General features: G+C 39.0%; 1 protein-coding gene across 1 annotated transcript in view; it reads right to left on the bottom strand.

Moving 5' to 3' along the window:
• LANCL2 (LanC like glutathione S-transferase 2) overlaps positions 1-21,948 on the bottom strand; it is a 61,200-nt gene that overhangs the window by 18,489 nt on the left and 20,763 nt on the right. The window contains exons 3-5 of the mRNA XM_061198323.1: positions 5,450-5,657; positions 4,426-4,573; positions 2,921-3,067 (exon numbers count right to left, since the gene is read on the bottom strand). Coding sequence (XP_061054306.1) covers positions 2,921-3,067; positions 4,426-4,573; positions 5,450-5,657 — 503 coding nt within the window. The remainder of the gene's footprint in view (positions 1-2,920; positions 3,068-4,425; positions 4,574-5,449; positions 5,658-21,948) is intronic.

The raw sequence follows: 21,948 nt of genomic DNA, 5'->3' as shown, positions 1-21,948 counted from the left end.
TCCATAAGCTTTTTTTTTTTTTTTTTTTTAAACCTCTGCATTGTGGCTAATATAGTTAAGCACCAATTATCCAGAATACTGAGGAACACATAAAGTTAGAATTAATCCACTTCTCTGGTTACTTAAGGCCTGGGCAGACCTTTGCATCAACCCTTGCTGATGTGATGCTGCGGATGAAACTGACGGCCATCCGCTGGGGAGTTCCCTCTTGCTCAGGGGAGGCAACTGACTGGATGAGGCCCACCCACAATGCGGAGAGCAAACTGCTTTACTACAAGTCCACCTGTTTAAATGTACACATCACCCAAACTCCCTCACAGACACACCCAGAACAATGTCTGACCAAATATCTGGGCAACATAGCCCAGCCAAGTGAACACATACAATTAACCACCACAGACAGCTAGCTACCTTTTTTAGTGGGGACTTCCATATACCTATACCTACAAATCTTTTATCTGAGCTGTTTCTCCAAAAGAGAGACTTCACTCCCGCAGGTGAGGTGGTGCCGTGCTGCCAGCTGGGGCGGGGAAAGGTGCTGGTGCGGGGCTGGCCGTGGCAGCAGGGAGGTCTCCCGCTGACCGTGTGGACAGTCACCAAGCCCCCGCTTTCAGGTCTGCGCTCCACTTCAACTCTCCTCTCCACCTGGCTTTCTGGAGTCAGAAGAACTGGTTTGACTGCTGCAGACCACGTGCTGTTTCCTGCAGTCACCTCGCCCTGCACGGTGATCTCACGGCACAGGTCCAGCTGGGCGGCACAAGGATGTCCAAAGAGGCTCCCCTGCAGCCCAGACCTCACTCCCCACCGGAACACACGTCTGGCACCGCCATCGGTGGCGCCGTAAGCTCCCGAGTGCAGGGCCCTGCAGGACACCTGGCTTGCTTCTGGCTGGCACCCGCCTCCTCCGGCACCTTGTGCGGGCACCCCTGTCCCGTCAGGTCACCTGCTGTTCCTTGGTTCCGTCGTCCGTTTTCAGTCCACGTGTCGCGCGGGGCTCCAGAAGTCTCCGAGTCTCACCAGAGAAGCTGGGTGTCTGTTTTCTGTTTTCCTTGAGGTTCTGAAATGATTCTCCAGAGGAGAACTGCGCTTTATTCTTCATCGTGAGAGTGGCGTTCCCCTTAAGTGATATTTTGCAAGTTCTTGTGTATGTCGCTCTGACAGCTGTCCAGGTGAGAGCACACGTGGAGCCCCCGCACGGCTAGGCCGGCCCCGCTGGGGAGCGGTGTGTGCAGCCGGCCTCGCGAGACCGGCTCCGGCACACCGCTGCTACCAACCAGGAAGAGAAGGCTGACGCCAATTTCTAAGTAGGATCCCCACGGAAGAGCGCTTCCATGTTCTCCACTTCAAAAGCAGACGAGTTGTACATTTTATGATTTGTGATTCTCTCAAGGAACCCCCCAGCATCTAGTAAAATTAAACTAAACACCTAAATCTAAATTATTTTTTATTGGTGTGATTCTCATATGATTACGTTTCCCTTAAGGGTATGATCACTTTTAAAACAGGGTTCAAAAGCCACTGTTAAAACCTTTTTCTGGGAAAATAGAGAAAAATGGACAATCTACCAACTGTCTAGAACAACACTGCCATTTTAAAATGAGACACGGAATTGATTATTTTGGAAACACGTCTGCACCTAAATTCACAAATTGGAATGCATACGTGTTTTACTTCCTACAATGATAAGCAAAGGCCCCTGCTAATCAGCAGAGGAGGGAGCGCTAGTCCTGTGCGGATAGGAGTCTCCTCCTTCCCTTCAGTGAGGAGCAGCGTGACGCAAACGGTAGAAATAAAAGAGGGATTTGTAAGTGAAAACTTAAAAAAGGAATATATGGGCTTTTAATTAAAAAGACCTAAATTCTAATCCATGCTCCTTGACTTACTAGCGTTGTAATTTTGAATAAGTTTATAAAGTACTCTGTTATGGGTGTAGTAGAATAAATAAAGGCTTAATTGGGGGAAAAAACAAACAAACAAAAGGCACAGCCAGACCCTGTTTTACTGTTCTTTGCTTTACTGTGCTGCATTTGCGGTTTTTAAAAATTGAAGGCTTGCAGCACCATTTTTCCAATAGCATTCGCTCATTTTGTATCTCTGAAACATTTTGGTAATTCTCACAATATTTCAAACTTTTTCACTGTTATGTTTGTTATGGTGATCTGTGATCAGTGATCTTTGATCTCACTATTGCAAAAAGATTACAACTCACTGAAGGCTCAGATGATGGTTAAGCGTTTTTTAGCAACAAAATATTTTTAATTTCAGGTATGTACACTGTTTTTTTAAGACAATGCTATTGCACGCTTAACAGACGACAGCATAGTCTTGCTTCACTGCGATGTTTTGCTTTACTGCAGCAGTCTGGAACTGAACCTGCAACGTCGCCGAGGTCTGCCTGCAGGCTGCATACAGAGCGGAAGAGGGACCCACAGGCCATAAGGCTGGAAACAGGTTGAAGCAATATTTGGGGTGCGGTCTTTGACTGCCTGACGCAAGAGTCAGTACTTAATTCAGTAGATGTCAGGGATGATTCAGAGACAAAATCATAACCACAGCAATAAACTAGTTAAAAAAATTTTGAACACAACTGATAATAAGTTGGGGGTATCTGAATGTGAAAAAGTCTCTGCCCTAGTCTGCATTCTGGAAGCCCTTTCTGCTCCCCGAAGGCTTCCCCCTATTAAAACAGCAGGAGGACATGGACAGAAATAAAGTGTGGGCCACAGACACCTAATCCAACACGAAACTGCACACAGAATGTGCTCTCAGGAGGTCACTGCTTGGGGATCCATGATTCAAAGTAGGATCCTTATTTCCTTTCAGCCTGCTTGGTTTGTAGCAAAATTTCAGTACCCATTGCCGATTTGATCTAATATTTTATAATGCAGTCACTGCACTAGTATTTCAGAGTATCACGCACCTGCATTAACATGTAGTAGATTCCGGCCATGCCATGGGCTGCTCCAACATACTGCTTCCTGTGCCACTGATACAACAGGGGACAGCGCTCGGCCTTCTTTTCTTCCCTTGACAAAGCCTTGCCCGATTCAATAATAGCATCGACTACCTACAGACATAATGAGACAGCATAAGTCTAAAAAACTTACATGTAATCTGTTTTAGTCTAATTAACAATAACAACATGTCTTTATATAGATAGATTACTTATTCTAGAAATCTTTAAGCAGTTAGTAGCCAACACTGTTATCTTTATTTTATAAATAAATAAATACAGGCAGAGAGAAACCAGAAGACAATCTCAGAGTAGAAAAAGATATTAAGAAGTAGAACCAAGAGATCAAAAGGTCTTTCCATGAACAGTTTACTAGAACCTGGAAAAACTTCCGATAAAAACTATCCTAGACTACTTCGTTGCTTTGTAGCTTCAATGTCTTCCCCAAAACACTGGCAAGTACAGTCGGCCCTCCATATTTGCTGCGGGTTTCACACTCATGGATTCACCAACCTCAGATCAAAAATATTGGCAAAAAAACATTCCAGAAAGTTCCAAGAAGCAAAACTTCAATTTGCTGCACGTGGGCAACTTTTTACATAGAATTTACATGGTGTTAGGTATTATAAGTAATCTAGAGATGATTTAAAGTACATGGGAGGATGTGCACAGTTTATATGCAAATACTACACCACTTTATATAAGGGACTTCAGCACCCCGGCATTCTAGTATCCAAGGGGGGTCCTGGAACCAATCCCCAACAGGTACTAAAGGATAACTGTACATCTTCCAAGGCTGGAGGAACTGGCTTTATTTATGAAAGGCTAAGGAAGTGGGGTCTGTTGCAGGATTTTAGAATGACTATGCGGCAAAGACAGTAATTGTTTCCTCATATCCTCTCTCCCCTCACACTTTTGGTAACAGTGCCCCAAGTTTTAGCGAGGCATCTGGCCTCAGAGATACAAACAGCTGGACACGGTCATCTGACTAAGTTCTGGAAGTGGGATGGGAGCAGAAGTGAGGTGGGCAACTTCTAGTTCTCAGGCTTGAAAAGGAAGCTGCTCCTCTCCCACTTCCTCACCGCCCCCTGGGCTGGGGATGCTCAGCGAGCTCTGGTCGTGCAGGTAAGGGCATGGCCCTAGGATAAGGCAGAACAAGACAGAAGCTGGTGCCTAGCCATATTCGCCTGGTGTGCCTACCAGTTCTGATACCTCCTGAAAGAGAAATAAACATTCTATCTTCTTGACGCTGCTGTTTGATTCTAGTAAAGACAGCTAAATTAATACAGACCCAAAGTTTTTAAAAAAACATCCCTGGAAGAGAAAAAAGGAGCTATTTATTAATTTTATGAGTGGCCTTGGCAAGTTACTCCTACCCAGAAGCAGAGTCCAGCCACTACTACAAGTCTCTGCTAGCAGACAGGCTGCGTGGCAGACAGGAGAGGACGCCCCGGGGCGGGACCCCACCGTACCTCTTTGACAGCTGACCCACACACAGCGCCCGGCCCCATCTCCGTGCTCACGTAGAGTAAGGCATACAGATAGCCTGCCCGGCCCTGAAGCAGCTCGTCGGGAAGGTCTGAATCTCGGCAGACGATGGCTCTCTGGAGCTGCAAAAGTCTACCCAACAAGAAACATCCTGCTTTCCCAGAGAGAGAATGTCTAAAGTACCTCTTCCTGAAACTGCAAGTAACCCTGTCACTTTAGGAACCATTTGTTACTATTTTTAATTTAAAACTAATTTTTAAAAATACCAAAAAAGAGGGAAAGCAATGAAAACTTCCGCACTACAAAACCAAACAAAAACTTCTCTCTCAGATATCAACACGAATGATAAAACACCTTGCTGTTCAAAAGTTCTACATTTATATCTAAAATGTATAGGATATATGCATATAAGAGAAGATACTCTAAACCATATACGAGAAGATACCCAATTTTGTAATCCAGAATTACAAGAAAATGATTTCAAATTTTAACAAAAATGTTACTAAAATGTAGCCAATGCTTGAAAATTAGCTTGAGTCACCCCATCTTTAACAAACATTAACTGACCAGCACCTGCCAGACACTCCACCAGACCATGGCTGTGAGCTCTGATTTCTGCTGCTTCAAAACAGAATATAAACCAATAGGTACAATAAAAGCTTACATTCTCTAATTGTTTCCTAACAATTGAACCTAAGAATAACTGAGTTATTATAGAGAATCTAAGGCATATAAGGTAATTTTCATGCATTGAAGGCAACCAAAAATTATTTAGGAAAAAAACATGTCTATTCCTCCCTCAAATTAAGGCAAACGCATGCTTGGATAGAAAGGAAGCATACAATCCCACCATTATGCTCAAGATTAAAATACAAACTCTTCGCTTCTTGGAGAGAACTGTCTGCAAGAGCAGGTGAATTAAAAGATAAATTCTTTTTCGTTTTTTTAGTTTCTTTCTACATCAAGACTGAGAATTTGGAGAAAATACTTCCAGTTGTAAAAACTCACTTTGTGATGCATTCCTGGGACTCGCAATCACTTTTGAGTTTATGATATACCACAGCTCCGACGGCCAAGGGCCCAGCATCTCCACAGAGGAAAGTGACCCTCCGGCCATTCAGATTCCGAAGTGTTCTCTTTACGTAATCCAGGGATCTGAGCAGATAGGTCTGGTCACATGTGACCCGGTACAATTGCAGGTACAAAAGGGCTATGCCTGGAATAATCACCACCACCCCCCAACAAAAGAAAAGCATTATTGTCTTTCCTTTTTACTGTCAGGACATTACTTCATGATTACGTGAAAAACCTACATAAAGCCTACGTTTCTGAAGGAGTAACATCAAACAAATTACATATGATATGTTTCTTAAAAATGGGGAAAAAAAAGAACCCAGTGTAGAAAAAATTGCAAACAAGTTAAAATGTTGCTAACTGTTCTGACACGATTCACTACCTCCTAGATAAGGGAAATACAAGACTTCCCACTCATTCCCCTTTAATTTTCATTCGTTTCTAGGTTGTACTTATTCTCCTTTGTATTATAAGCTAATCTGGATCCTTTTCTTCTTACTTCTCATATAATAATGTCTTCCTATCTTATGCCAAATTACATGACTGTTTTTCTGAGTTTTATACCATCTTCTTTCTAATTTATCTATTTCTCACAATTTTTCAATTTTCTTTAGTGACCAACTCCCCGTTTACAGAACAGCCACATGATGCAGAGTAAGGTAGTGAATTCAGAAGACATAGCTTATCATCTACCCAAACTTCCTATTTTAGATGAAAGAACAGATCTGGTTACTCAAGGGAACCAGAGAGGGGTCTTTTTCTGAAAATCTATGGAGGATGACCTATATGACTTCCAAAAGAAGCATGCTATTATTCCTGGGCTCAAGAAGTCAATGTGACAGATAAGTAATAAAGGAATCTGTATAAATATATACCTAATAAAGTATACTGTAGGAAAAAATATTTAAAGAAATGATATGATGGTGAAAAGGCCAAAAAAAAAATCTATTAATGTTTGAATTGAGGTTCTCTAATATTCTGTTCTTTGTCTGATATCCTACTCTCACTTTTATTATTTTTCATTTTGCTTTTCAAATTTCTCTAAATAGGTAGCTTCTTCTTTAATTCTCCTATTCAGGGTATCCTACTTGCCTTTCAAATTAATTCTTAACACCTACATATATTTTTTGAGAAGTCCTTCTTTTGTCATTATCCATTTTTTTTAAAGACATTGAGTCAAACAGATATAAAAGTAGCATATTTGTAAGCCCTGAAAAAAATCCCTCCATATGAATTGCTTATGATCTCCTTGAGTGTCTTCTGTATTCAAAAAATTGAAATGATAAACATATAGAACACAAGTTAGAAGTTAAATACCTACAAATTTCAAACATAATAATCACTATAAAAGGTTTACAAGTACTTCATGATTGACTCAGAAACCCCTAAAAATAGGATGATGATCTGGTCAACCTGTGAACCTAAAAACCTATGGTTATGTACATTCAAAGCTTAAGTATTTTAAAGTAAATGATGATGGGTAAAGTATAAAAAAAAAAAAGTCATCATGACATTCTGCCCCTGAATACTTCAGTATGAAAATCTAAAATATATGAACCTTTTCTTACAAGCCAAAACAGCACCATAACTATCAAAATTAATAATTAATGAGACTGAGCTGTGTTTCTTCTTTTGTTCTTTTTGGTAGATCTTTGTATCAGTTTCGGTACCAGTATTAACCTTGCTTCATAAAACAATGGGACGTATTCCTTATTTTCCTATTCTCTGAAACACTGTAAGAGGAGCACTGAGATTTCCTGTTCTTTAAAAAAAATTGTCTTTTTTTATTAGCTTCTTGTTTCTTTTCCCCCAGTTTTATTGAGGTACAACTGACAAATAAAACTGTATATATTAAAGTGTACAACAGGATGATTTGACATACAATGTGGAAATATTACCACAATCAGGTTAATACATCCATCATCACAGTTATCACTGTGTGTGTGTGTGCGTGTGTGTGTGTGTGTATGAGAATGCTTAAAATCTACTCTCTTAGCAGATTACAAGTATACAATACAGTCCCAGGTTGTACATTAGATCTATAGAACTGGTGTATCTCATAACTGAAGCCTTATGCCCTTTGACCACCATTTCCCCATTTCCCTTACCACACAACCCCTGGTAATCACCATTCTATTGTTTCCATGAGTTTGACATTTTGTTTGTTTGTTTTAGAATTAATATGTATGTGAGATCATACAGTTTGTGTCCTTCTCTGTCAGGCTTTTCACTTAGCATAATATCCCCTAGGACGATCCATATTGTCACAAATGACAGGATTTCATTTTTTCTTGTGGCTGAACATTCCATTCATAGACAGCGTAACATTCCATTCGATATAGTTAGAGAGATCGATCGATCGATCACAACTTCTTTATCCATTCAAGGATGGATGGATATTAAGGTTGTTCCCATATCTTGGCTATTGTTAATAAAGCTGCTGTAAACACGGGGGTGCAGATATCTCTTTGAGATACTGACTTCCCCAGAAGTGAGACTGCTGGATCATATGGTTCTATTTTTATTTTTTGAGGAACCTCCGTACTGTTTTCCATAGTGGCTGCACCAATTTATGTTCCCACCATGTACTAGGGTCCCCTGTTCTCCATACCCTCACCAACATTTGTTCTCTCTTGTCTTTTTGACAAAAGCCTTCCTAATAGGTGTGAGGTGATATCTGTGGTTTTGATTTGCACTTTGCTGATAACTAGTGATGTTGAACACTTTTTCATATATGTGCCAGCCATATGTATGTCTTCTTTGGAAAAATGTCCACTCAGGTCCTTTGCCCATATTTTAATTGATTATTTGTTTTTTGCTATTGAGTTATATAAGTTCCCAATATACTTTGGATACTAACCTCTTAGCAGATATATGGCTTGCAAATATTTTCTCCTGTTCTATAAAGTTGCCTTTTCATTTTGACTGTTTCCCTTGCAGTGCAGAAACTTTTTAGCTTGACCTACTCCCGCTTGCTTATTTTTTTATTTTATTGCCTGTGCTGTTGGTGTCATATCCAAAAAGTCGTTGCGAAGACCCAAGGAGCTTTTCCTTTGTTTTCTTCTAGGAGTTTTATGGTTTCAGGCCTTACATATTTAAGTCTTTAATCCATTTTGAGTTAATTTTTGAGAGCGGTGTAAGATAGGGATACAGTTTGATTCTTTTGCACGTGGCAATCCAGTTTTCAACATTTATTGAAGAGGCAATTTTCCCCACTGTGTGTTCTTGGTTGCTTTGTCAAGAATTAATGAACCATTTATGCATGGATTTACTCCTGGGCTCTCTATTCTGTTCCATTGGTCTCTGTGTCTGTTTTTATGCCAGTGACATATTGCTTTGATTACTATACCTTTGTAATATACTTTAAAATCAGGAAGTGTGATGCCATCAGCTTTGCTCTTCTTTCTCAAGATTGCTTTCGCTATTCTGGGTCTTTCGCAGTTCTATATGAATTGTAGGATTGATTTTCAATTTCTCTGAAAAATACCATTAGAATTTTGATAAAGACTGTATTAAATCTATAGATCACTTTGGGTAGTATGGGTATCTTAATGACATTAATGCTTCCAATCCATGAACAAAGAATATTTTTCCGTTTATTTGCAGCTGCTTCAATTCCTTTCATCAATGTCTTATAATTTTCAGTGTACAGCTCTTTTAACCTCTTTGATTAAATTTATTCCTAAGTATTTTTCTTTCATGCTATTGCAAACAGAATTGTTTTCTTAGTTTCCTTCTTCAATAGTTTGTTGTTAATGTATACACAAAACTGATTTTTGTGTATTGATTTTATATACTATAGCTTTGCTGAATTTATTTATCAGTTCTAACAAATTTTTTTGGTGGATCTTCAGGGTTCTTTACATATAAGATTATGTCATCTGCAAGCAGAAGCAATTTTACTTCTTCTGATTTGGATGCCTTTTATTTATTTATTTATTTATTTATTTATTTTTGGGCAGGCCTTAATTGCTCCCCCCTAGAATTTTCAGTACTATGTTAAATGGAAGTGGCAAGATTGAGCGTCCTTGTCTTGTTCTAGATCTTAGAGGAAACACTGAGTATTGTTAGCTGAGTATGAGTATCCTTGAGTATGATAATAGCTGTGGGCCTATCATATATTGCTTTTATGATGTTGAGGTACATTCTTTCTGTACCAAATTTGAGAGTTTTAATTATGAAAGTATGTTGAGTATTATCAAATGCTTTTTCTGCATCTGTTGAGATGATCATGATTTTTATCCTCCATTCTGTTAATGTTGTGTATCATATTTATTGACTTGTGTATGTTGAAACATCCTAGCATCCCTGGGATAAAACCCACTGATCATGCATATTCTTTTAATGTGCTCTTGAATTGTGTTTGTTAGTATTTTGTTGAGGATTTTTGTATCTGTGGTTCATCAGAGATACTGACCTTTAGTCTTCTTCTTTCCTTCAGCTTTTTTGGAACAGTGTGAGAGGGACTGGTATTAATTCTTCAAATGCCTGACAGAATTCACCAGTAAATCATCAGGTCCTAGGCTTTTGTTGGGAGGTTTCTGGTTACTGATTCCATCTCTTTACTCATTACTCGTCTGTTTAGATTTTCTATTTCTTCAAGATTCGGTTTTGGTAGGCTGTATGTTTCTAGGAGCTGATCCGTTTCTTCTGGGTTATCCAATTTGTTCACAGTAGTGTTTTATAATCCTTCGTATTTCTGTGGTATCAAGTATAATGTCTTCTCTTTTACTTCAGATTTTATTTACTTGGATCTTCTCTCTTGTTTTCTCAGCTAGGCTTGGTAAATTGCCTATTTTGTTTATGTACTCAAAAACCAACTCTTAGTTTCACTGATCTTTTCCACTGCTTTCTGGTTTCTATTTCACTTATTTCTGCTCTGATCTTTCTTATCTCCTTTCTGCTATCTTTGGGTTTAGTTTGTTCTTGTTTTTCTAGTTCCTTGAGGTGTAAAGTTAGGTTTTTTATTTGAGACCTTTCTTTTCTCTTCATGTCGTTGTTTCCTGCAAGGTACTTCCCTCTTAGAACTGCTTCTGCTACATCCTTTTAAGTTTTAATATGTTGTGCTCCCATCTTCATTTGTTTCAAGATATTTTTTGCTATTCCTTTGATTATTCTTTGACCCACTGGTTGTTCTGGAGCTTTTTGTTTAATATCCACATAGTTATGAATTTTCCAGTTTTCCTACTATTACTGATTTCTAGTTTCTTACCATTGTGGCTGGAAAAGATACTTGATATAATTTCTATCTTCTTAAATTCGTTGAGACTTGTTCTGAGTTGTAACACATGATCATCTTGAGGAACATTCTGTGTGCACTTGAGAAGAATGTGTTCTGCTGCTACTGAATGCAATATTCTGTATATGTCTGTTAGATCCATTTGGTCTAATGCATAGCTCAATTCTAATGTTTCCTATTGATAATGCGGATGACCTGTCCAATGTTGGAAGAGGGATCTTGAAGTCCCCTATTATTGTTGCATTGTTGTATATTTTCCCCTTCAGAACTGTTAGTATTCGCTATATCTTTAGGTGCACATATATTTACAACAGTTATATTCTCTTGATGAACTGATTCCTTTATCGTTATATAATGACCTTCTTTGCTTCTTGTTAAAGTTTTTGAAGTTAAAGTCTATTTGTTCTGACATAAGTATACCTACTCCTGCTCTATTTTGGTTTCTAGCTGCATGGAATATAATTTCCCACCTCTTCACTTTCAGCCTATGTCCATAAAGCTGACATGAGGCTCTTGTAAGCAGCATATAGTTTTTCTTATCCATTCAACCACTCTGTCTTTGAAAATTTAAGCCATTTAGATTTAAAGTACTTACTGATAATGTAAGGACTTACTAATGCTATCTTATTATTTTTCTGGCTGTTCCATAGATCCTTTCTTGCTCTCTAGCTGTCTTCCCTTGCGATTTGATGATCTTCTCTATTGGTATGCTTCAATTCCTTTTTTTTTAACAATTGCTTGTGTATCTACTACAGGTTTCTGCTTTGTAGTTACTATGAGATTTACATAAAACATCTTACAACGTTCTATTTTAAGCTAGTACAAAAACTCTCCTCCCCTCCCCCAACATCTTATGTTTCTGACATCACAAATTTACATATTTTATGTTGTATACCCAGTAAAAAATGATTGTAGCTATAGTTAATTTTAATACTTCTGTTAAAACCTTTGTAGTAAAATTAAGTGCTACATGACTATATTACATTACTATAGTATTTGGATTTGACTACACACTTGCTTATGACAGTATGTTTTATATTTTCATGTTACTAATTAGCATCCTTTTGTTTCAGCTTGAAGAACTCATTTCAATATTTCTTGTAAGGCAGGTTTTAGTTGTGATGAACTCCCTCAGCTTTTGTTTGTTTGTGAAAGTATTTCTCCTTCATTTCTGAAGGACAGCGTGCCAGGTACAGTATTTTTGGTTGGCATTTTTTTTTTCTTTAAGTACCTAGAGTACATCAACCCACTTTCTCCTCGCCTGTAAAGTTTCTGCTGAGAAATCTCCTGATAGCTTTCTCGGGGTTCCTTTGTATGTAAGTAGATTTTTGTTTCCTGCTTTGGAAATTCTGTTTTTGGTTTTAGACAGTTTTATTATAACGTGCCTCAGTAAAGTCCTCTTTGGGATGAATCTGTATGGGAAATTATGGACATCATGAACTCTCTCCCCAGATTTGGAAAATTGTCAGCCGTTATTTCTTTAAATAAACTTTCTGTCCCTTTCTCCCTGTTTTTCCTTCTGTGACTCCTATAATGCATTAATTGATTTACCTGATGATGTCCCTTAATTCACGTAGGGTTTCTTTACTTTTATTCATTCTTTTTACTTTTTTCTGCTCTGACTGGTTAATCACAAACGACCTGCCTACAAGTTCACAGATTTTTTTCTTGTTGATTCATTCTGCTGCTTGTGCTGCTCTCTACTGCACTTTTCTTGTCACTCATTTATTCTTCAGCTCCTACACTTCCTTTTTGGTTCTCTCTCTTAAACTTTTTGTTTTGTTTATGTATGGTTTTCCTGATTTCATTAATATGTCCCCTGCATTGGAAGGCGGATTCTTAACCAATGGACCACCAGGGAAGTCCTCTAATTTAAATTCTTTATCAGGCACACCATAAACCTCCATTTCTTTGGGGGTGGTTACTGGCAAATTATTTTATTATAAAATTATAAATTATTAGTGCTGTTATATTTCCTTGCTCTTTCATTTTCCTTGAAGTCTTGTGTTGCTGTCTTAGCATTTGAAGATGCAGTCACCTCCTCCAGTCTTTACTGACGGCCTTCAGGAATGAAATGTCTTCTGTCAGCCTTACTACAGATTCTCAGGCTTTCTCAGGCCTTCTCTATGGATATGCCTGCTCCACACTTTTTGTTCCCTGTTAGGGGAGAATTCTTAAGACTGTATGCCTTCTCCTGATTCCACAAAGCCAGGCTGAGTGCTGACAGTCTCCTGTTTGCTTTCCCTAGGGCAGTGAGGGACGCTCAAGTGTCTATGCCTTCTCCCAATTCTGCAGGGTTGGGCCAGCTTTCTGCCCATGCTCACTAACTGTCCACTAAGGTTTGCACACACTGCCCTCAAGGCCACACACAGTTATGGGGTGGGTCAGTGTGTGGGTGAGGAATGCAGAACGTTGGAGATAACCATGGGCTAACTGGGGGATACACTGGTGAGGTGTCCCCAGTGGCTCACAGGCAGGCTTCCTGATGGAGTCCGCAAAGTGGCTAGTGGACCTGCATCCCTTGTTGAATTCTGAGCCCTGGTTGCTATGTTCTCAGCCTTTCCTTGCCCCTTGGTCATGCAGATCTCCTCTGTATTCTGAAAGGGATGAGAAAGAAGTGGGTATCCTTTGTAGCTTCCCACATAGCTGGGGAAGCTGGGCACTCACTCACATGTTCTCACTTTCCCCTGTAGGAGAAATCACAGGCTGAATGTGTCTCTCTTGGCACTAAGCTGTGCCACCTTGGGGATGGGGTGACACAGGTGAAGTGAAAATTTTCCTCTTACCCTTTTCAATGTGTCCAATCTCAGTTTTTGTTTTGTGTTCCCCCCTGCCCAATGGTATTGTGTAACTCCTCCACTGGACTCTTGGGTCCCAGAAAGGTACTCTCATCTGTGTATAATTATCAAAATCAGTGTTCTTTGGGGAGGAAGACAGTAGAAAACTCCTATCCCACCATTTTACTGTTGTCACTCCTAAGGATTTCCTGTCCTTTAGTAAAGGTTTGGTAAAATTTCCCAGTGAAATTTTTGGGTAGATATTTGACAACATTCTCAAATTTTTATTTGGAATTTTGTCTGTTTACATGTCCTATCTCTTCTAGGGTCAGGTTTGGTAGATTATGTATTCACAGAGAATTATCCATTTCAGTTACATTGTGAAATAAATTTTTGTAGAGTGAAAAGTAGTCATGTGATTTCTAAAATTTCCTCTATTTATTTATTTGGCTACGTCGGGTCTTAGTTGCAGCATGTGGGATCTTCATTGCGGCATGCCGAAACTTTCGTTGTGGTGCGCGGGCTTCTAAGTTGTGACGCTAGGGTTCTAGAGCATGCGGGCTCAGTGGTTACAGCACGCAGGCTCTCTACTTGAGGCATGCGGGCTCCAGAGTGCGCAGGCTCAGCAGTTGTGGTGTGTGGGCTCTCTAGCTGTGGTGCACGAGCTCTAGAGCACACGGGCTCAGGAGTTGTGGCACACGGGCTTAGTTACCCTGCAACACGTGGGATCTTAGTTCCCCAACCTGGGATTGAACCCGTGTCCCCTGTATTGGAAGGCGGATTCTTAACCACTGGACCACCAGGGAAGTCCCTAAAATTTCCTCTGTTTTAAGGTTTCCTGATTTCATTTATGTTTTTGTGCCCTTCTTCCCCTATCTGCAAACTTCTGTTCCTAATTAATGTCACTATAAAATTATGCCCATTTTCTCAATCATATCTTGGCTAGTCCTCTAATACAGGAATCAGCAAATTTTTTTTCCATAAAAGGCCAGATAATAAACTTTAGGTTAGGCTTCAAGGGCCACATTTAGTCTCTGTTGGGTTTTCTTTTATTTCAAAATTCTTAAGAATATAAATAAAAACCCTTCTTGGTTCAAGGCCTGTGAACAAACAGGCTGTATCCCAGATTTGGCCCATGAGCCACTGTTTGTCAACTACTACACTAGTAGAGTCCTCTGGAATGCTCTTGATAAAAATATTTCCTAGGTTCCTGTTATACCTTTTGTTATATTTCATATGCCTGGAGGGCAGTAACCTAGCTGGATTTAACATCTTATCTTCATATTTTCATTCCTTGAATATCTTGTAGGATGCTGGTGAACTTCTTTTTTAAAAAATATTTATTTATTTATTTGGCTGTGCCGGGTCTTAGCTGCAGCACATGGGATCTTAGTTGCGGCATGCAGGATCTAGTTCCCTGACCAGGGATCGAACCCAGGCCCCCTGTATTGGGAGCATGGATACTTAACCACTGGACCACCAGGGAAGCCCCTGCTGGTGAACTTCTGAATGTGGCCACTTAGAGGTTTGATACCAATGTGATTTTCTCCCTGTTGATATTTCTCTCATATACCTCCTCCTCAACTACTGACATCCCACACCACAGTGGTACATTTATTACAATTGATGACTTGACACTGACACATCATTTTCACCAAAAGCCCATAGTTTTTATTACAGTACACTCTTGGTGGTGTACATTCTGTGGGTCTGAACAAATGTATAATAAGATGTATCCACTACTGTACAATGATCCAGAGCAGTTTCACTGTCCTGAATATCCTCTGTGCTCTACCTATTCATCTGTCCTTCACCCTCTAGCTCACTGAAACCACTAACCATTTTTACTGTCTTCACAGTTATACATTCTCCAGAATATCATATAGTTGGAATCACATAGTATGTAGTCTTCACAGAATGTCTTCTTTCAATCAGAAATATACAACTTAAAATTTTAATTAATTAATTAATTTTTTGGCTGCATTGGGTCTTCGTTGCTGTGCGTGGGCTTTCTCTAGTTGCCGCGAGTGGGGGCTACTCTTCGTTGCGGTGTGCGGGCTTCTCATTGTGGTAGCCTCTCTTGTTGTGGAGCACGGGCTCTAGGCGCGCGGGCTTCAGTAGTTGTGGCACGCAGGCTCAGTAGCTGTGGCTCGTGGGCTCTAGAGCACAGCATCAGTAGTTGTGGCGCACGGGCTTAGTTGCTCCGTGGCATGTGGGATCTTCCCGGACCAGGGCTCGAACCCGTGTCCCCTGCACTGGCAGGCAGATTCTTAACCACTGCGCCACCAGGGAAGCCCAGAAATATACATTTACGTTTCCTCCATGTCTTTTTGTGGCACACTTCCTTTTAAGTCTGTATAGTGTTTCCTTGTTTGGATGCACCATTTATTTATTCACTCACCCATTGAAGGACATCTTGGTTACTTCAAACTTTTGGCAATTATGAATACAGTTGCTATAAACATTCATGTGCAGGTTTTTTGGTGGGCCTCAGTTTTCAGTTCATTTGGGTAAAAAAGAGCACAATTGCTGGCACATATGGTAAAGGTATGTTTAGTTGTGTTAAAAACTTCTGAACTGTCTTCCAGTGTGTCTGACTATTTTGCATTTCCACCAGCGGTAAATGAGAGTTCTGGTTGTTCCACATTGTCACCAGCATTTGGTACTGTCAGTGTTTTGAATTCTGGCAATTCTGTAATGACATAAGACATTGAACATCTTATACACTTACTTGCCATCTGTATATCTTTTCTGGTGAGGTGTCTGCTCATGCATTTTGCCTATTCTGTAATACGGCTGTTCATTTCTTATTGTTGAGCTTTACAAGTTCTTTGTTTATGCTGGGTAAAAGTCCATTATCAGATATGTCTTTTGCAATTATTTTTTCCTTGTCAGTGGCTTGTCTCATTCTCTTTCACAGGTAGTTTTTAATTTTAAAAAAGCCCAGATTATCATTTACAGGGATACCTCATTTCACTGTGCTTCACTTTATTGCACTTCCCAGATATTGTGTTTTTTGCAAATTGTAGTTTTGTGGCAACTATGAATTGAGCAAGTCTGTCAGAGTCATTTTTCCAATAGGATTTGCTCACTTTGTGTCTCTGTGTCACATTTTGGCAATTCTCACAATATTTCAAACCCTCAACCAGCAAAAAAGACTGACTCACTGAATGCTTAGATGATGGTTAGCATTTTTTAGCAATATTTTTAAATTAACATACGTACATTGTTCTTTTTGGACATGATACTATTGCACAATGTACGGCAAACATAACTTTTATATGCACTGAGAAACCAAAAAATTCATATGACTCACTTTATTGCGATACCCACTTTATTGTGGTAGTCTGGAACTGAACCCATAATATCCCCAAGGTATGCTCGTATTTCTTTCACAGATCACATCTTTGGTGTTGTATCTAAAAAGTCAGTGCCATACCAAAGGCCACCTATGTTTTTTCCTGTGTTATCTTCTAGGACTTTTATAGTCTTGAATTTTATGTTTAGGTCTATGATCCATTTTGAGCTAATTCTTTTGGAAGGTATCTAGATTCATTTGTGGCATGTGGATGCCCAGGTGCTCTAGGACCATTTGTTGAAATGACCATCTTCACTACACTGCATTGCCTTTGCTCCTTCGTCAAAGATCAGTAGCTATATTTATGTGGGTCTATATCTGGGCTCTCTATGCTGTTCTATTCTTTCACCAATACTACACTGGTTTGGTTATTGTAGCTTATAAGTCTTATAGTCTTACAAGTCTTAAAGTCAGATAGTGTCATGTCTCCAACTTTGTTCTTTTCCTTCAATATTGAGTGGAATATTCTGGGTCTCTTTCTTCTCCATACAAACTTTAGAATCAGTTTATTGATATCCACAAAATAACCTGCTGGAATTTTGATTGGCACTGCATTGAATCTATAGATCAAGTTGGGAAGAACTGACACCTTGACAATATTGAGTCTTTCTATCCAAGAATATGGAATCTCTCTCTTTAGTTCCCCTTTGATATCTTTCATAAGAGTTTTGTAGTTTACCTCAGATAGATTTTGTATATATTTTGTTAGACTTATACCTAAGTATTTTGGGGGGATGCTAATGTAAACAGTATTGTGTTTTCTACTTCAAATTTCACTTATTCATTGCTGGTATATAGTAAAGCAATTGACTTTTGTATATTTACCTCATATCCTGCAACACTGCTATAACTGTTTATTGGTTCCAGGAGATTTTTTTGTTGTTGATTCTTTCTGATTTTCTACATAGAACAGCATGTGATCTGCAAAGGCAGTTTTATTTCTTCCTTCACCATCCATACACCTTTTATTTCCTTTTCTTGTCTTATTACATTAGCTAGGACTTCAAGTATGATGCTGAGAGCAGTGGTGAGAGGGAACATCCTTACCTTTTGCTGATCTTAGCAGGAAAGCTCTGAGTGTTTTACCATTAAATACAATGTACGTTTTTTTGTGGATGTTCTTATCCAAGTTGAAGATGTTCCCGTCTATTCATAGTTTGCTGAGATTTTTAAATCATGAATAGCCACTGGATTTTGTCAAATGCTTTTTCTGCATCTATTTATATGATGTGATTTTTTTCTTGTTTAATCCCACTCCACTTTCAAATATTACTGTACCACTTCATGGGTAGAGCAAGTACCTTATAATAATAAAATATTCCTAATTCCTTCCTCCTACCTCTTGTATCTTGCTGTCATTCATTTTACTTATACATAACATGTACATACAAACATATATATATGCATACATATAAACATATGCTTAACTATATGTAATTGAACACATTATTGCTATTATTTTGAACACACATTTTGATCTGTTAAATCATCTGAGAATAAGAAAAATAAAAGTTTTTATTTTGCCTTCACTTATTCATACTCTGAAATTCTTCCCTTTTATAACATAGATCCAAGTATCTAACCGATACCATTTTCCTTCTCAGAAGAATTTGGCTTACCATTTCTTGAAAATCAAGTCTAATGGCAACAAATTCCCTTGATTTTTGTTTGAGAAAGCTTTTATTTCTCCTTCACTTTTTTTTTTTTTAAAAGGTTTCACATTATTTATTTATTTATTTGTTTATTTATTTATTTATGGCTGTGTTGGGTCTTCGTTTCTGTGCGAGGGCTTTCTCTAGTTGTGGCAAGCGGGGGCCACTCTTCATCGCGGTGCGCGGGCCTCTCACTATCGCGGCCTCTCTTGTTGCAGAGCACAGGCTCCAGACGCGCAGGCTCAGTAATTGTGGCTCACGGGCTTAGTTGCTCCGCGGCATGTGGGATCTTCCCAGACCAGGGCTCGAACCCGTGTCCCCTGCATTAGCAGGCAGATTCTCAACCACTGCACCACCAGGGAAGCCCTCTCCTTCACTTTTAAGGATAATTTTGCAGGGTACAAAATTCTAGGATTTTTTTTTTTTTAAACTCTCAATACTTTTAAGTATTTCACTCCACTCTTATCTTGCTTACATTGTTGCTGAACAGAAGTCTGGTGTAATTCTGATCCTTGCTTTTCTATAATAGGGCAGTTTTTTCGTGTTCAAGATTTTAAAAAATTTTTTATTGGAATATAGGTGATTTACAATGTTGTGTTAGTTTCAGTTGTACAGCAAAGTGAATCAGTTATACATATATCCACTCGTTTTTAGATTCTTCTCCCATATAGGCCATTACAGAGTATTAAGTAGAGTTCCCTGTGCTATACAATACGTCCTTATTAGTTATCTATTTTATATATAGTAGTGTGCATATGTCAACCCCAATCTCCCAATTTATCCCTCCCTCCCCCCTTTCCCCTCTGGTAACCATAAGTTTGTTTTCTACATCTATGACTCTATTTGTTTTGTAAATAAGTTCATTTGTACCCTTTTTTTTTAAGATTCCGCATATAAGCAATAAGATATTTGTCTTTCTCTGTCTGAATTACTTCACTCAGTATGACAAGCTCTAGGTCCATCCATGTTGCTGCAAAAGGCATTATTTCATTCTTTTTTATGGCTGAGTAATATTCCATCGTATATATGTACCACATCCTCTTCATCCATTCCTCTGTCGATGGACATTTAGGTTGCTTCCATGTCCTGGCTATTGTAAATAGTGCTGCAATGAACACTGGGGAGCATGTATCTCTTTCAAGATTTTTTATCTTTGGTTTTATGAAGTTTGGATATTACATGCCTAGATGCAGGTTTTTTGTTTCTTTGTTCTTTGTTTTTGGCATTTATCCTCTTTGGTATTCTCTGGGCTTCCTGGACCTGTGGTTTAGTGTATATTAATTTGGAAAAATTTCTGGTCATTATTGCTTCAAATATTGTTTCTGATTCTGTTTCTTTTCCTTCTGGTATTACCATTTCACAAGTGTTAAGCCTTTTGTCATTGTTCCCTAGTTCTTGGATATTGGTTTTTTGGGGGTTTTTTTTCAGCTCTTTTTCAGTTTTAGAAGTTTCTACTGCCATATCCTCAAGCTCAGTGATTCTTTCCCTAGCTGTGTCTAGTCTACTAAACGAGCCCATCAAAGGAATTCTTCATTTGTTACAGCGTATTTGATTTCTAGCATTATGTTCAATTCCTTCTTAGGATTTACATCTCTCTGCTTACATTATCCATGGGTTCTTGCATGTTGTCTACTTTTTTCATTAAATCCTTAGCATATCACCATAGTATTTAAAAATTCCTGGTTGGATAATTCCAACATTCCTGTCATATCTCATTCTGGTTCTGATGTTTGTTTAGTCTCCTCAAACTGGTTTGTTTTTGCCTTTCAGTATGTCTTGTAATTTTTTTATTGAAAGGTGGACATAATGTACTGGGTAAAAGAAACTGCAACAAATAGTCCGCTAGTAATGGAGTGGTAAGGAGTGGGGGAGTGGAAGCATTCTATGGTCCTATGACCAGGTCTCAGTGTTTTGATGAACATGTGCCCCTGCACCATGAACTCCACCAGTCCTTCTCAGTGTCTTCTTCCCCTTAGGTTGGACAGAATGGCTAGAGGGAGCTGGAGTTGGCTACTACCCTTCCTCCAGGTAGGGTAGTTTCTGATAAAACTCCAGTAGGCGAAGCTCTGGTAAAACAGTTTCTCCTGAAGGCTGGCCTTGTTAAGAACAGAATGCTCTAGCATATTTCAAAATGGTTCCTTTTCCCCTCCCCCAACCAGAGGCATGAGGGGATTTTTCTCCAATATTCACAGTGAGGACCTGGGATAACTCTGAAGTTAACCTCACAGAAGTGTGGATGCCTCCCTATGATTGGGTCCTCCTAGAGTTTTTTTAACTCTCATATTTGCCCACACTGAGCTTCTAGCAATTAATCAATTACAGTTTAGGCTCCTGTGGAGATTTCTCCTTGTAGGTCTCTGCTCCAGTAAATTGTGATTTTCTGAATCTCCCTGTCTATTGCTATTTTTGGTGTAGCCATTTGTCATGTAACCCCACTTCTCTGATGGATCTTAGAAAAGTTATTGATTTTTCAGTTAGTTCAGCTTTTAACTTTTTAGGACAAAGTGGTGACTTCTAAACTCCTTACACGTCAGACCAGAAACTGGAAGTTTTTCTCCAGTTTGATTTTTTTCCTTTTTTGCCTTTTCCTTTAATTTCTTTTCTTAGTTCTGTCAATTCTTATTTCACATCACCTTTCTGGCTTGCCATCTCTTCTCTGAGTTACTTTATTTCTGCATTATGACTATATTGCATAATTAACTTACAAAATTAATGTTGAAAGTGCTGCCCTTTTTCTCCATCTTGTAGGAGAATTTTCCTGGTGTGTTTTCTTCTGCTGACAAAATCTGATTTTCTTTTTTCTTTTTCCTAATATTATGTAAATAATTGTTGATTTTTTTCTTAAATTCAAAAACAGATAGATTTTTCTGGATCAACTATTAACAGGAAGAGGAAAATGGTTAGGGTAGTTGTAATCTGAAAGACATCCTCTTCTTAGTAAGTAATGAACAGTTTAGTTAGTAAATGATGACTTTTGGTAGCCAGATTTCCTTTGAGTCTCATATTCTTTCTTGTTTGAGGAGGGCCCCTATCATTGCTGTTTCTCTCCTTACCTACACCATTAGCCAGTGCCACCAGGAATGCAGCTTCTGCTTTGTAAGTTAATCCCCTCTTTTTCAGAATAGTGCTTTTTTAGAAAGTCTAAAATAAAACCTGTTCCCTGTATACCCTAAATACCTTTTTTCTCTGCTTTGCCCAGCACTACTTGCCCACTTTGCACTTAGATACGCCCTCAAAAGATCCCCCCCAGGGTGTGTCTCACTCCTTCTGGGAATAATTACTCGTTAATTGGGAAAGCGGGGAATGGTGGGACAGATTTTGCCACCCCTGGATCCTTTGTCTTTCTTCACCGGCTCTGCCACTGTGACTTTCCATAGTCATTCTGGATGCTATTTGTTTTTCACCCC

This window comes from Eubalaena glacialis, chromosome 8, assembly GCF_028564815.1.
Source record: "Eubalaena glacialis isolate mEubGla1 chromosome 8, mEubGla1.1.hap2.+ XY, whole genome shotgun sequence".
In the NCBI taxonomy this organism is placed as follows: Eukaryota; Metazoa; Chordata; class Mammalia; order Artiodactyla; family Balaenidae; genus Eubalaena; species Eubalaena glacialis.
The sequence above is the reverse complement of the archived record's forward strand: the minus strand, read 5'-3'. Positions and strand labels throughout refer to the sequence as shown.